Genomic DNA, 16471 nt, shown 5'->3' with positions numbered 1-16471 from the left:
TCACATGTGAAAGAAAAAAATCTGTAAGATTCTTTGTACAAGTATAATTACATATATGCTCACATTATTGTTTCCTATTATCGCTCATGTTATGTCTTACTTGCTTTTCTGCAAATAAGTCACATAATCATGCATCTATAGTACTAGATTAAGTAAAAAATATTAATACAGTCCAGATGATTATTATTGTACAAACAGATACTAGGTCGTTTATAATATTTTTCAGCCTCCGCTTTATTTTTACAACTATTAATTAGTGCAAGATGTCAAAGGCAAAGAAACGAACCTACACTGAGTGTTACTTGGATTATGGGTTTTCGTATTTTATGAAAAACGGTCTTCGGCTTCCGCAATGTGTGATATGCCTGAAAACTTTCTCAGATGACTCTATGAGTGTTGCTTCCCTTTCAGTTGAAGCAACACTCGCCAAAAATTCACCCCACACTAGCTGAGAACGACCGGAATTACTTTTAGTCCAAAGAGCGGCAAGTAAAGAGAAGTAGACTTGATGCGAGTGGAGATTTTTATGCTCATAGTAATGCACTTATTACAGCTTCATATGAGGTTTCCTACCGTATTGCTCAGTGTAAAAAGGCACATACAATAGGAGAGACCTTGATCAAGCCATGTATGTTAGACTGCGCATCAATAGTACATGTACTTGGAAAACCAGCTGGGCAAAAGTTTCAAGACTTTCCACCATCCAACAACACTGTGAAGTGAAGCATTGATGATATTGCAGCAAATATTGAAGAGAAAGTAGTTGCTAAGATTAAAGCATCCCTCTTTTAGACCATACAACTTGATGAGTCAACTGATGTTGCCAGTCTTTCCCAGCTATTGGTGTATGATAGATATGTGCATGACACATCCATTAAAGAGGAGTTTCTGTTTTGTCAACCCTTGCTTAAAACAACTTCACCAAGAGATGTGTTAAAAATAGTTGAAAATTTCCTTGAAAAGGCCAAGTTAGGTTAGGAGAAGTTAATAAGTGTATGCACTAATGGAGCACCTGCTATGTTAGGATGTAGATCAGACTTTGTAAAACAGATCAAGCAGAAGAACCCTGATATAGAAGGAGTGCATTGCTTCATTCACCGTGAAGCATTGGCATCAAAAACTCTTCCACAAGCGTTAAAATCAAACTTGGATGTGAGCATAAAAGTTGTGAATTACATCAAAGCATCAGCACTAATTACCAGCTTGTTCTCAGCACTATGTTCTGAAAGAGATGTCATGTTTACAACTTTGTTATTTCATACTGAAGTGAGGTGGTTGTCCAAGGGAAACATGTTAGGCAGGCTCTGAGCTATGCCCGAGATTATGAAATTTCTTGAAAGTAAAGGCCAGCATGAACTTTTAGCAGCCATGAAAGCTGATAACTATGTATTTGAGACTGCGTATCTGGTTGATACATTTGCCTAGCTAAACAAGTTGAACTTGAAGTTACAAAGGAGCAATCATCATTTCTTTGCCTTTCATGACAGCATTGATGCTTTCAAAGCAAAGCTGGTACTGTGGCATACACAAACCTGCACTGGGAACATGGTATCCTTTCCCACACTCACTGAACTATTGGAACACAAAACCTGCTCTTGGTAGTCTAGTGGCAACCATTACTGAACACCTGCCTGATCTCATACAAAACTTGGATGCTACTTCCCTGAGCTACCTTCAGAAAAAAAAGATGCTCAACATCACACGAAATCCATTTCAATGCAGTGTTGAAGAAATTCTAGAGGAGCTACAATAGGAGTTTGTTGAGTTGGTGAACATTTCTGCACTGAAAGCTGATCTCAGATCAATATCTATTGACCAGTTTTGGCTCTCAGCAAGAGAAATTTCTCGACTCATTGCTAAAAAGGCAATAAAGATTCTGATGCCATTTAGCTGCACTTAAAAATCCTTCAGCATTGATGAAAATCCTATGCGAAGTAAGATTTTCATGAATGCTGCACCTTAAAAATGAGAAAAGAAATCGACTTGACCTGGAGAGCGACTTGAGATGTGCATTATAAAAAAACAAGCCTGATTTGTGTAAACTTGCGCAGAGGCATCAGCAGGAGCAGTCTCATTAAAATTCATAATCTCACCCCATGCCCGTGGAGTGAAACGGAATAACAATAATGTTGACGTGATTTATTACTATATATGCTACTCTCAGTTATTTAACAAATAAATACATGTATATATGCTGCTGACCTACATATATATATATGCTGCTGACCTATATATATTTATCTGTGTAGCTCTTTCACTGAATACAATATATAGTACAAGTTCACACTTCACTTTTTCCAAGGGAGAATTTGTATTTGAAAATTTTGCAAAGGGGTAAATGCAAAAATAAGGTTGGGAACCACTGTACTAAGGAGATAGCTGTAGGAGATGTACAAAGGAGATAGCTGTAGGAGATGTACAAAGGAGATAGCTGTAGGAGATGTACAAAAGGAGATATCTGTAGGATATGTACAAAGGAAATAGCTGTATAAGATGTACAAAGGAGATAGCTGTATGAGATTTACAAAGGAGATAGATGTATGAGATGTACAAAGGAGATAGTTGTAGGAGATGTACAAAGGAGATAGCTGTAGGAGATGTACAAAGGAGATAACTGTAGGAGGTGTACAAAGGAGATAGCTGTATGAGATGTACAAAGGAGATAGCTGTAGGAGGTTTACAAAGGAGATAGCTGTATGAGATGTACAAAGGAGATAGCTGTAGGATATGTACAAAGGAGATATCTGTAGGAGATGTACAAAGGAGATAGCTGTATGAGATGTATAAAGGAGATAGCTGTAGGAGATGTACAAAGGAGATAGCTGTAGGAGATGTACCAAAGGAGATAGCTGTAGGAGGTTTACAAAGGAGATAGCTGTATGAAATGTACAAAGGAGATAGTTGTAGGAGATGTACAAAGGAGATAGCTGTAGGAGATGTACCAAAGGAGATAGCTGTAGGAGGTTTACCAAAGGAAATATCTCTAGAACATGTACAAATGAGAAAGCTTTCTCGAGATGCATGAATGAGATAGCTGTATGATATGTATCGAAGATATAACTATAGGATATGTACAAAGAAGATATCTGCAGGAGATATCTTTCATGAGAAGTACAAACATCCTTTAAAATTCTCAGTCTGTCAAAACTAAGGCAGCTTAACAAGTTAGGCTTGTAAAGATCCATATTTTTGTGAGTAATTGAAAAATGCAAACTAGTTTAATGACTGTAATATGGTACCATATGATACCATGTGTAAAAAATTCATCGCAAACTTATTACAGCTCTACAATGAACCAACCACTTATTCAAGTAAAAATTTATACATATTTACAATGTATATGAATAAATATATTAATATACAGTTAAGGGTGTGCGTACAAAAAACTGCATACAGTTAGACTTTCCTGTGCTCCGCTGGCTAATGAACCCTGGCATTTATTCATTGTCTCAGTCAACCTCGTCTTATTGGCATCACTAACAAAACACTCTCTCTGGATGATGTCTTTCTTGATCGCTCAGCAGGCAACTTCTTCAGCTTCACTCATGTCTGTCGAAACCCGGTCAGTGTCGCCGTTTTGGTTGGTTCTCCAGTCAACTTGGTTTCAGTCAAGCAAATGGTCTGAGCCAGCTCGGCAAACTCAATTTGGTTGACTTTCTCTACCCAATCAAGTCGTTTGTAGATCTTGAGGGGTTTCTGACTCAAATGAATGCTCTGCATTTCTTTAAAGCGTATAATCCAAGCTGGCTTTGTCTGATTATTAGAAGGCATGGCGCCAACTACATGTAAATGTAACTCAACACTAGTCTCTCTGCCTTAAACTGAGTCACTTATAGAGAAAACCTTGGCAAGACGCTCCCTTTTCTTCCTGATAGAGGGCCCACTGCTTCATCTGAGTCAAACATGCCTGTGCTCTTACACATGCACTCAGACTCCTCACTCAAGTCTAAAAAGCTCACCATGCATTTGTTCTCTTCTACCTAAAATGGCTCTAACAGGCTCACCATATCTGCAACATTTATAATCTTATCCAACTGAGCCATGTCAAAAGGTTTGTAAAAATGTTAAGTAGTGTTCGATATAAATTAGTCAATGTAAAGTAGACTCTGGGAGAGTACTTACTTTTTGAGGTGTGTGAATGCAAATGGCCCTGGCCTACTAAGCTCCTAAGATTGGAGCCTTTTCTCATCTTCTGTATCCCTACGCGAGGTTCGCTCAGGATCGGTTGCCACTGCCGATAGTCATGCCCACTTTCCATAACGATCCGGCCACCAAGTCGCCTGAGCTAGCTGAAGGTTATGCTGAATGGCACCAGGTGCCATTGGCTCTGAGCTTTGGGGTCTGGCTAGTTGCTTTGTGGTATTGACCTGTTGCTCCTCTAACTACTTTCGGAGTTCCTTCAGCCAAGTTTCAAGTGCCTTGAAGCTTTGCCAACTCTAGCTCAGCTTAGACCTCTTGCTTCTCAGCTCTGACACTTTTAATATTAGGGCCTCTGCGAGGCCTGATCGTGGTTGGTGTCTGTCCTAGTTTCTGCGAGCAAGCATGGAACGTTTGAGCTGGCTCTCAATTTGCACTGAAAACTGCCTTTGACGCTCAATCAGGCAAGTATGATTGAGCCTGGTATGACCCTACAAACTTTGCCTGGAGCTTAGGGTTGTCTACTCTTTTCTTGTTTTATTCAGCAGCTAAGCCCAGCCTTTTGTGGTGTCAAATGGAGGCTCTTTACTATCCTCTTGTTGGATGGCCAATTGTTCTTCTATGAGAGCCGCGTGAACTTCTTCCAGTTTCTTGAGTGGTTCCGCTACATACTCATGCATTGGCTGAGCATCCGTGGGTGATGGGTAAAATCTAACTGGGGCCACAGGCGTAACTCTTGGCCAAGCATCAGTATATTGGCTGTTTCTCCTGTTGCCAAATAGAGTGTACCTTGGTGCACTCTCATCATTTGAGGGCGCAGCATACCCCACTTTTTCTGGCTTCAGGCCAGTTGCAGTGCTCGAAGAGAGCTACTCAGCTGTTTGTTGTTACGGTCTACTATACCACTGGCTAGAGGGTAGTAGTGAGTGGTATGCATTTTTTTCTACACGCCATAGCTGGCAAAGCTCGATCATTAGCTGACTCTTGAACTGTGCCCTTGGTCAGTGTAAATCTGCTCTTGCAGGCCCATATAACAGAAGATTTTCTTGTCTAATGCATTAGCTACTATTGGAACCGTAGTTTCCAGGAAGGCCAAAGCGCTCTGCCATCTGGTGAACCAGTCGGTCAGTACCCAGGTCAACTCGCTCCCTTTAGGTACTGTTAGCATAATTCTCACTAAGTCCACAGCCACCTTCTGCTAGGGGTGTTCTGCGTATAGTGTCTGTTTTCAGCAAGCGGTTTTCATCCTTCCGTGTTTGCTGGTTTGGCAAACCTCGCAACTTTTGATCAATCTTCTTACCGTGGCTGTCATCCTTGGCCAATACCAGGTCAGTCAGAGTTGGCTGAGCGTCTTTCCCATTCCAGAGTAAGCAAGGATGTGAGTTTGCCAAATGGTTGTTTTTCTGATGACCAGCCGGCAGACCACAAACAACCGATTTTGGTTTCTCAGCTCCAGCTGATAATTGGTTAGTTTTTTCGCTACATCAGTGGCTTGGGGTATAGTGGCTACTGGTCCTTGGCCAGTTGCCTGCATCTGGGCAAGCTTCTTGTCATCATCACTTAGAGTCATCACCAAAGTCGTGTCCCAGAGTGTCAGGGTGGCCTCGGTTGGTCTTGAGTCAATTCCCATGCAATCGACTGCCTCGCAAGCGGTTCCGATGACCCCCTGACACGGCTGTTAAGCTTTTCTCGAGTCTAACTGACCAGATCTGGTTTTTCAAACCATGCTCACTCTGAGCCACTCAACCATTTCTCAACTGGATTAGTTTGCATTGCTGGTAGTCTTCACAGGTCGGTCTGCTGAGTCCATTGGCATCCCAGTGATGTAGTCCAAGTCGGTGCTCTCAGATGGACTGAAATTCGTCTAGGATATCTAGCATCTGGCTATCTGATTTGAGATTCATGCCTTTTGCACAGCCAACGTAAATACGTATGGTTAGTGTAGAGAAAAAACTGTCATTTGCAGAGATGGAACCAACAGTGCTTCACGACCTTGACCACAACCAACAGCTCCCTTCGGGTGACACAGTAATTTCTCTTCACTGGTGCCAGAGTTTTGCTAAAGAACACGATGACTTCCTCGGTTCGATTTTGTACCTGTGTTAGCACAGCACTTACTTTGCAATCATTAGAGCTTATGTCCAGAATGCATGGCTAAATTGGAGCTAAAAAAGCCTTTGGAGGAGCTGCTTTTGTCTGCTCTTTCTCACCTCACATCCACTGTTCTTCTTTTCCTGTCAGCCAGTGCAGAGTCTGTGCTGTGGTAGCAAAGCTCAGAATGTATTGTTGGTAGTATTCTACCATAGCCAGCAAGCCTTGCAGCATTCTGAGCCCCTTGAAGGTCGACTATTCTTAGACCATCGTAGTTTTTTCATGGTCAGTAGCCATCCCTTTAACACTAACCACATGACTTAAGTAATGCACCTGTGACTGGAATAGCTCACATGGCCAGTTTCAGCTTTGTTTCGGCCCCCTCCATTCATTGAAACACCTCTTCGAATTAGTGAAGGTGCATGTCGCTGATGATGATGTCACTCAGAGCAGCAGCGTTTTCTAATGCAAGCTGTGTAATACACACTCCAACAGCCTCTGGAAAGTGGCCATTGCAAAGGTGAGTCTGAATAGCAGGACCTTCCACTTCCACAGGCTAGATTGAGTAGCAAACACCCACATCCTTTATGCATCAGTGTCCAGGGACACCTGCCAGTAGCCACTGACCAGTTCCAATGTGCTCAAGAACTTGCTGCCAAAGAAAGCATCAAGGCTTTCATCAATCTGGAAAATGGGGAAAGCATCCTGCTCGATGACTGCATTTAGCCGACGGTAATGGACAATGAAACGCTATTTTCGCTCTTCTTGCAGACCAACACTACTGAGGAGCTCCAAGCACCTCTAGCTAACTTGATGAATTTTTTGCTGAGTAGGTCCTAGACTTGTCGCTTTGCTTTGGTTTTCTTTTCTAGTCCAAATCAAAGTGGAGGCTGCCGAATGGACCGGCTCCTCTTTTTTAGTAGAATAAAGTACTCCACATCAGAGGTCTGTCTCAAGTCTTAGTCACTGGTGCTGAACAACGTCTGATAGCGGGCAGTAGTCTCGCTAGTCGTCTGGCTTGTCCCAGCTTTGCACCGTTGCTTATGGCTGCCACAAACAAGTTCTCTAGGTAGACTGGCACCCCTGCCTTTAGCATTTTTGCACTGTAAGAGGTTAAACCTAAGCCAGAGAAAGATGGTTTGCCATCAACCTCTACTCTCATGTATGTGCCATTCGTGGTGGCCAGCCCGAAGATGTAAAGGTTGGTGCATGAGGTTCAGGTTTTGCATGACTACGCTCTCCTTTAGCCTACTTCAGTTTAAACTCGTAGCCAGCATGGGACCCTTTGAGCAACCCTTCATCAACCCTAATAGGTAGTATTTCTGTGTAGTGACCCGACATGGAATGGCCATCTCTGTCTGGCTTAGAACCACAGTATCCCTCACTACTTGCACTTTGCTGAGTAGCAGTCGCATATGTTTATCCGTATAGTTCAGGGCCCGACCATCGATGGAGACTACAGGCTGTTGAAATTTCGTAGCGCACTAGTGGGCCACCATAAAGGAATTCTCTAAGATGGCATTTTCACTGATGTGGGTCACCACAAAGACCTCCTCGATCTTTTCATCTTGGAACTGTATGGGCAGACGTAAGACTCCTTAGAATGGTGGTTGGGTCCTATTGGCCATGAGACCATGACTGTCACTGTCTTTGAGCAAGTTTCTCGTGTTTTGAACAAGTTTGTAAAACACTTGATTTCTCAGCAATCTCGTGGTACACCCGGTGTCAATCAGGAACTGGATGAATCGCCCTTCTAGCTTCTTGAGGAAAATGTAGCTTGTAGAGTGAGACCTATTCAAAGCATGTGTCCTAATCGATTCCTCACCACCCTTGACTCGCAAGGCAAGATTTTTAAAACTGGACACTCCTTAGTCTGTTGAGGCGGCTTTCTGAAGTGTTTTTTGAGTCCAAAAAGGAGCATAAGGCGAGATGGCCCTGTCACTTTTAAGGCAAGCTTTTGACTATACATTGACTGAGATTCTTTAGTCTTGGTTCTGAGAGTGTCCTCAGGGGAAAACACTTCCTGAGTAGGCTCCTAGTGTGTTGGCTCAACCCCCGGAAGCGGCGGGAGGCTTGTCAGCTCTGCCGCTTTTAAGACAGGTCGGTGCACTGTCAAAATGTTCTGACAGTGCACTTGTCAGGAACCTTTGATCTGGTTTCCGAGTGCCTTCCTGGCAACACAGCCTGGTATGGCTCGATCTGACTCGGGTCATGTTTCCATGTCAGTAACATTCTCTAGGTATCCGAGCTCCAACTCCTTTTGGGCCTCGCAGTAATTCCAAAGAGCAATGGATAGAATCTCCTTCACCAACACCTCGTCTGGTGTGGCTGGGGCAGACTTCCTTTATCTCATCTTTCCATTTGAGCCTTTGAAAGAAATATTCCATCCTTTTTTAGCTGTTTCGAGCTAAAGTCCCTACTAGCAGTTTGTCTCCGAACAGCAGGTATAAGTATCTTTTTCCAAAGTAGGGTGGGTGAGAGGCCTTAGTGCAACCAATAGTTGGCATTATTGTTGCGGCTCTTTGCCGTTTTCCCAGTTGTGTAGGTTATAGTTGGGGCAGCCCTTGCACGTGCTCCTGGCCTCCACACCTTAGCCTCCACACTCTCACACCCTCAGCAAGGGTTTCTTCTTTGCGACCTTCCTAGGCCGGTGGTTCTATTTCTGTAGCTGCCAGACCTGCTTCATAAGTTGCTGTCATAGTAGCACCAGCTGACTGACAGTCTGGCCCTGTATTACTGCAGTCCTCTTGGCCTGTACCTCGTCCACAGATCTGACAGCGGTTAACTGGTGTTTCTCAAGTTTGACTTGAGAAAATTTGTATCCATCTTGAACTGTGTCAGTCAATGTGGATTTTGGTGCCGCCAACAAGAGGCATTGCAGGCGTGAGTGATTCACAGTGCTGCAAAATACCTCACTGGCCATGTCTGCTCTAAAAAGCGCCGACAAGTCTCCTTAAACCACTCGAGCTGGCCGTTTTGCTTGCCAGGCTTGTTCATATAGATTAGTGGCTGCGGCGCTCCTCAAGGTGCTCAGTTCATACCAAGCCTGCGCAAGAGGAGAGGCCAAATAAGTTTACATGGCGTCAAAAATGGTTTCCACCTGGTCAGCTTAACCACAGTTTTCTGCCTCTTTCTGAGAGCTTCTTCCAGGTGGCTCAAGTTGGCAGCTTCTGTCTAGCTGTTTGCCTTTGTCACTTCCTAAAATTGATTAATGAAGAAACACATGTATTCAGAGCCAGAGTAGTGAGGTGACTTAAACTGGTGAGCTGGATTCGGGGCACGATCATTATCCTTTCGAGTAACTGGCCAGACAATCTGTACTTCGGTACAACGTCTGGTAGCCATCCTGTTGCCAACTTCTACGAGAATACCTCTCAGACTTTTGGAGGTGAGCTTCGTGAATACGCTTCGTAATCAAGAGGTAGTCTCGCCTTGGAGCACTCGTTTTTCTGGCGCTCTCTCTTTACTGTCACTAAGATGGCCTTCGTCAAAGCATTCAGAAGTTCACTGCTTTCTGTGGAGTAGAGATCTGCGATTCCATCGCTGCACTAGTGTAAAAGAACTGACCAAGTTTTTTCTCGTGCTTCACAAAACAAACCACTTGAATGTAAGGCAATAAATGTGTATATTTTGTAAATATACACATTTAAATATACATGTATAACACAGTCAGAAGTAGAGTTCATACAAATAACTGCGTAAGACGAGACTTTTAAATGCTCTGGTTTTTGTCGCTTCTGTGGCTCCTTTCATACTACCGCTACTTGATTGGCTCTCCCTCTCAATAGCATGATCGACTTGGCATCCGACCTTTGATCAACCAAATGTATTACCAGCGATCGTGACGCCGAGTTGTGGCATCAGTCGCCTCCTCGGTGTCAGTTATGCATTCGGCTCGGGCCCCGGTGATCTTCCACCACATGCCTAACTATGTGGTTGGTCGTAGCAGCAGAACTAGCCATGCCACATATTAAGGAGGCACTGAGTGACTCTTGCTAGTAGAGAATTCTCTATTCAACACTCAAGATCTGATCTATATACCTGTCCAGATCTTTTGGGCTGCTGGTTTACAGGTTTTTTAACACTAAAAATGTAAACAAGTAATAACCATCTATCTATTTACCGTATTTGCTAGACTTTAAGAAGGATTTGTATAAATTTAAGTTCATTGTGATAGTGAATGGAACTGCATTTCTAGAACATGATTGACAGTAATAATTTTCATTCTTGTAAATTAAAAGTGTGACATGTATTATTGAGATTCTGACTAAAACTAGAAAACTGTTGACTAAATTTATCACTTATATTGCTTAAAGCAACTGCATCAGAATTTATTAGATATAAATGATGAAAATTTGCAGCTACATTTATCTGTTAGTCCGGTAGGTTGATATACTATCAATATGAATAACAGCAAGTCTGTAGAAAGTGTCTTGGGTTCTAGATTTATTTAAGGAAACATCAAACAATAACTAGCTAGATACTTGACCTTGATACATTCATACCGATTGATGCATAAGTACTTCTTAGTACATCCAAAGAACTCTTTGCTGTTATTACTAGTACAAATATGATTATGCAAAAAGCAAAAAAAAATTAGGCATTCCTTATATAGTAAAAAAATGCACTTTGAACAATTTATAAAATGGTGGTATGAGATGTACAAAAGAGATAGTTGTAGGAGATGTACAAAGGAGATAGCTGTAGGAGATGTTCTAAGGAGATAGCTGAATGAGATGTACAAAGGAGATAGCTGTAGGAGATGTACAAAGGAGATAGCTGTAGGAGATGTACAAAGGAGATAGCTGTAGAAGATGTACAGAGGAGATAGCTATAGAAGATGTACAGAGGAGATAGCTGTAGGAGATGTACAAAGGAGATAGCTGTAGGAGATGTACAAAGGAGATAGCTGTAGGAGATGTACAAAGGAGATAGCTGTAGGAGATGTACAAAAGAGATAGCTGTATGAGATGTACAAAAGAGATAGCTGTAGGAGATGTACAAAAGAGATAGCTGTAGGAGATGTACAAAAGAGATAGTTGTAGGAGATGTACTAAGGAGATAGCTGAATGAGATGTACAAAGGGGATAGCTGTAGGAGATATACAAAGGAGATAGCTGTATGAGATGTACAAAGGAGAAAGCTGTAGGAGATGTACTAAAGAGATAGTTGTAGGAGATGTACAAAGGAGATAGCTGTAGAAAAAGTGCACTTGGAACAATCTGTAAAAATGTGAAGAAAAAAAATATATATAAAACAGGTAGAATAAAACACCAGTTTGGAAAAGCCAACCAGTTACCCTAAGTGTTCATTGATTTGAGCAAGATTACACAGACAATACTGGATAAACTAGGAAATATAAAAAACAAACTGTTTAAAGGAAAAGTTATAAAGCTAACGATCACTTTAGTTTAACTAAATTCACTATTACCCAGAGGAAAACTTGAAGTAGTAGTATACACTCAAACCTGCAATAGTGATAATGCCTAAAATGATTCCTACAATATTGAAGGTCTTTGCGCTGTTAGAAGCTTCGTGTGCAGCAGTTCTATCTCCTGCAACAAATTCAAAGCAATATTTGAGTTTTGTATACCAAATAGTGGAGTCAAGTCAGAAATATGCTGGAATCAAAGCAAATAACTTAAATCTTCTTTGCTGTCACCATCGAGTCATTTGATAGCCTCAAGATTAGAGACAGCGAAAAGTCACTGACTGGAGTACAAATATTCCTGACCTAACAAAAAAAAGGTGGGTAGAAGTTGATATGCCTGCAGGTATGAACAGATAGGTGCAGGTATGAGTTAATAAAAATATGTATGAGTTGATAAAATAGGTATGAGTTGATAAGATTAGGTATGAATTCATAAAAGTAGGTATGAGTTGGTAAGAGTAAGTATGAGTTAATAATAGCAGGTATGAGTTGATAAAAGTAGGTATGAGTTGATAAGTGTAGGTATGAGTTGGTAAGAGTAGGTATGATTTGGTAAAAGTAGGTATGAAATGATAAGAGTAGGTCTAAGTTGATAAAAATAGGTACGAGTCGATAAGAGTAGGTATGAGTTGATAAGAGTAGGTATGAGTTGGTAAGAATAGGTATGAGTTGGTAAGAGTAGGTATGAGTTGGTAAGAATAGGTATGAGTTGGTAAGAGTAGGTATGAGTTGATAAGAGTAGGTATGAGTAGATAAGAGTAGGTATGAGTTGATAAAAGTAGGTATGAGTTGATAAGAGTAGGTAGGAATTTATAAGAGTAGGTATGAGTTGATAAAAGTAAGTATGAGTTGATAAGAGTAGGTATTAGTTGATAAGAGTAGGTATGAGTTGATAAGAGTAGGTATGAGTTGATAAGAGTAGGTATGAGTTGATAAGAGTAGGTATGAGTTAATAAGAATAGGTATGAGTTGATAAGAGTAGGTATGAGTTGATAAAAGTAAGTATGAATTGATAAGAGAAGGCATGAGTTGATAAAAGTAGTTATGAGTTGATAAGATTAGGTATGAGCAGGGCAGTATCCACCTGTTTGAAAATGGTACTGCAGGGAGAGTCCAAGAGGGTTACCGAGCGCCCTCTTGGTGGGAGGAGGGGGGTCCGGGGGTACTCCCCCGGGAAAATCTTTAGTATAACTAATCAAAATGATGCAAATCTAGCACACTTGGCTCCTGATGGGGGCACATGTTCTAACAGAAAATTTGACATTATAAACCAGTTTTCTAAATATAAAACTGTTTATTGAGATTGTCTTTAACACTGCTTATTAAAAATATAATGTAAATGGGAGCTGCTAAAGGGGTTGGCCACAGCTAGCATGAGGTAGAATTATCATCGGATACAATGCTGAATGGTGTAGGAGATGAGTAGTCTTCTATGAAATAATTTATTTAAATAATATTGTAGAGTTAAAAAGTAAAATTAGTAGAGCACCATGTTAAAAATAATGTACTTATACTATAGTCTATAATACTGAGCAAGTAGTACCTAGTAGATTTAAGTTTGAGCTATGCATGTTGCATGCATAGGTCAAACTTAATTTATTTCTATGAACAAAATCTTTTGTACATAAGCATTCATTTACATATCTACTACTACAAAAAAACACAACCATGTACAATTGTCTCTGTATGAAATGCTTGAAGCATTCCTTTCGGTAGAGTCCAACGCTATAACGTTGCCGTGCGAGCTACCACAACGATCGTTTTTCTCTGTATATTCTAAGTATTATAAAAGTCTAAAGATTTTACATTACTTCCATCATCTGAATTATTGTTATTCTAATCACACCAAAAAATCACTTACAATCGGAGAATCAAATAATATTTTATTTTACCGTTTTGAAAGTCGAGCCGATGTTGACTGGTATTTCCAGCTTTTATTCTTTTCCAAGGAGGCGCGATTTCATTAGCACAAAGCAACGCCTTTCGGATAATCGTTTCATATCTTAATTTATCGACTATTACCTTGTTGATGATATTTAAAACTCACTAGCATTCGTATCCTTTGTTTAACATTGCGAGACGGCAGCTTTATACTAAAAGCGACGCGAATGCCATTTCTCCACACAACTGATAAACGACATTTTGGCCATTTCCCCAGCCAAAGTGTTAAAATCAAGCAAAAATGACATCAATTCCGGAATGTTGAGCCTCAAAAAATGGTACTGCCATGGCAGTAGCTGCAGTATAGGAGGATACGGCCCTGGGTATGAGTTGGTAAGAGTAGTTATGAGTTGATAAGAGTAGGTATGAGTTGGTAAGAATAACTATGAGCTGGTAAAACTCAATGTGAGTTATGACAACTAGCATAGTATTGTAAGATCCCACACTTACCCATTCGTATTGCTTCTCTCGCTTGACTTGACTTGCGTATCGCTGCGATGCCAATCCAGAGACAGCAGAAGATTGTCGTGAAGATGGACAGAGCTAGATAGTCATTAGGAGGATTTCTCAGTGGAGTATATAACACCTGGTCTGTGGGATAGGCTGTTGCTACTGGCTGTTGTGGATATCCTGGTGTTACTGGTTCTTGTGGATATCCTGGTGCCACTGGCTGTTGTGGATATCCTGGTGCTACAGGTTGTTGTGGATATCCCTCAGCTGCTGAAAACTCTGAATATCCTGGAGGGCTGAACTGTGTTGGATAACCTTGTTCATCGGCGCCAGCACTTTTTGAATCAACAGGTAAACTCTTTTCCATTGGGTTATAATAAGAATCTGAAAAAATACAATGATGAAGCGGCATATGCTAGAATATACACGGCCAAACCTCTAATTGATCGCCACTTCTATTTGAACCGCCATCCTGAGAGAAGGGTTGAAAAATAGATCGCTACTCTCTAATTGATCGCCACCTCTATTTGAACCGCCATCCTGAGAGAAGGGTTGAAAAATAGATCGTTACTCTCTAATTGAACGCCACCTCTATTTGAGGACCACGTTGATTTGATTTTATCTTCAAGAGCCAATGATATCAACTGATCAGTTGAAAAGTTTCCACAAAATCGTATTAATAATGAATCATTCACAACAATAACAATTAATTCGTTCGGTGTCCATTTCTAAAGCTACTCATATTATTTTTGTTAAAACTTTGAAAGCAACACCATAGAAATAATTAATAACTGTCTCAGGCTATTAGTAGTTTCTTGTTTAACGCGGTCTTTCTACTTCGAAGAACATGCATATAAAAAGTGGTCTACTTTTAAGATGGTTCAAAGATTACGTTTAGCGAGCAAAACTTTTACTCGTTGCAGTTGTGCTACGCGTAAAAGTTTTGCTCTGCCAAAAAATCATTTTGACGCTAATATGGACTAGCTCAGCAGTGCAGAAAAAAAATTGAGGTCGGAAGACATTGTGGAATGTATTGAACAACCAGAAGATGTTCGTTCCATCGAAAGCAACAATCAAAACGCAGCTATCCTAGCAATTGATGCAAATATTTTTGTTTTAAAAACGTAAATTTTTATTTCTGCATGTAATATAAGTGTGGTTCATTTATGTCTCTTGTTCATGAATATATATATTTGTTGCATTGGAACGATTATCGTAATTTAGCTTGTAAATTTGCAGATTTATAGTACATGTATACAATTTAATAGCATCCTTGCGGTTATCTTAACACGGCTTACAAAGGATCGACCATCACAACTCCTCTTCTATTGCGCATAAAAAAGTAGTTTTGGCTACAAACTGTAGCAAACATATCGATGAGTGTAATGATATTTTATTCAACAGTATTTAAATATAAAGTTAAGATAAAAATATGCCTTAAAGTTTGGAATAAAATAAAAAATAGAAAGCTGTAACAAGTTGCAAAGCAAGTAAAAGGCTACAATATCATCACGTAATAATTGCAAACAATAGATAATAACTGGTAGATATATCTCTCGGCCTTCCAATACTAATTTTATTTAGAGATCTTTGACAAGTTAGAGGTAGGGCATCCAGAAGGGTTTAACGTCACTCCACCGGAAACAGAGGGCCAAATATAGGCAACTTTCGCGTTGCCCGCAAAAGGGCTAAATTTATATTCCCAAAATTCTGACGAGTTATTTGAACAATACACCGCCAGCCTTTATTTGAACACTGTCCCCAATTGACCGCCACTACATAAGAAGGGTTGAAAAATAGAGCCCCATAGCGTTCAATTAGAGGTTTTACGTTAAACTCTAACAATCCAAAGAAGGTAAGAATTGCTACATCTCTAATTACAAGTAGAAAGAGAGAAGCAAATGAGTCTTGATATTTAGACTGACATGCTTTCTCACCTGTTTGAGCCATTCTTTAGAACAATTATCTAGTGTCTTTTTGGAAGTTTGGAGCAAGAATGACTGCAGTGAAGAAGTCAAGAGTTATATACATGTATATACTTTCCAAATTGTTACACTAGCATGTTGCACAACAGAGCCGGAATGGCTATACAGTGTCAGACACGATGGTGACCACTTCCTTCTAGTGATGAATAGTTGACAGCCTGTCTATTCGTAGTAAGAAAACAACTGTATAATCCTTATAAAATGCTACCCCAGTGTCAGAATCAACTATTCCCACTAAGCTTCATACAACCTACTAGCTGTACCACCCGGCATTGGCAGGGTAATAAAAAAGTCATTGGACAGAAAATTGATTTGTATTTAACATATAACAACATTTCCCATTCTAACTTTCAAACTACATATCATGAGAGAAGTGTGTCGTGTAGTTGAAATAAATTAAGAGAAAAATAAAAACAACTGTAAAGGTTTTAAAACT

General features: G+C 40.4%; 1 protein-coding gene and 1 pseudogene across 1 annotated transcript; one reads left to right on the top strand and one right to left on the bottom strand.

Annotated features, from left to right (window-relative positions):
• Positions 1–263: 263 nt before the first annotated feature.
• Positions 264–731, top strand: LOC137395240 (zinc finger BED domain-containing protein 5-like; annotated as a pseudogene).
• A 9974-nt stretch (positions 732–10705) lies between these two features.
• On the bottom strand, positions 10706–16124 carry LOC137393276 (proline-rich transmembrane protein 1-like). Its single transcript, XM_068079756.1, has 3 exons — positions 15988–16124; positions 14051–14434; positions 10706–11783 (listed from the first exon to the last, which is right to left on the bottom strand). Exons 1-3 carry the CDS (start codon positions 15998–16000, stop codon positions 11656–11658), a joined length of 525 nt encoding a protein of 174 aa, XP_067935857.1. The 5' UTR covers positions 16001–16124; the 3' UTR covers positions 10706–11655.
• Between the last annotated feature and the right edge of the window lie 347 nt (positions 16125–16471).

Source organism: Watersipora subatra, chromosome 4, assembly GCF_963576615.1.
Source record: "Watersipora subatra chromosome 4, tzWatSuba1.1, whole genome shotgun sequence".
Taxonomy (NCBI): domain Eukaryota; kingdom Metazoa; phylum Bryozoa; class Gymnolaemata; order Cheilostomatida; family Watersiporidae; genus Watersipora; species Watersipora subatra.
The sequence above is the reverse complement of the archived record's forward strand: the minus strand, read 5'-3'. Positions and strand labels throughout refer to the sequence as shown.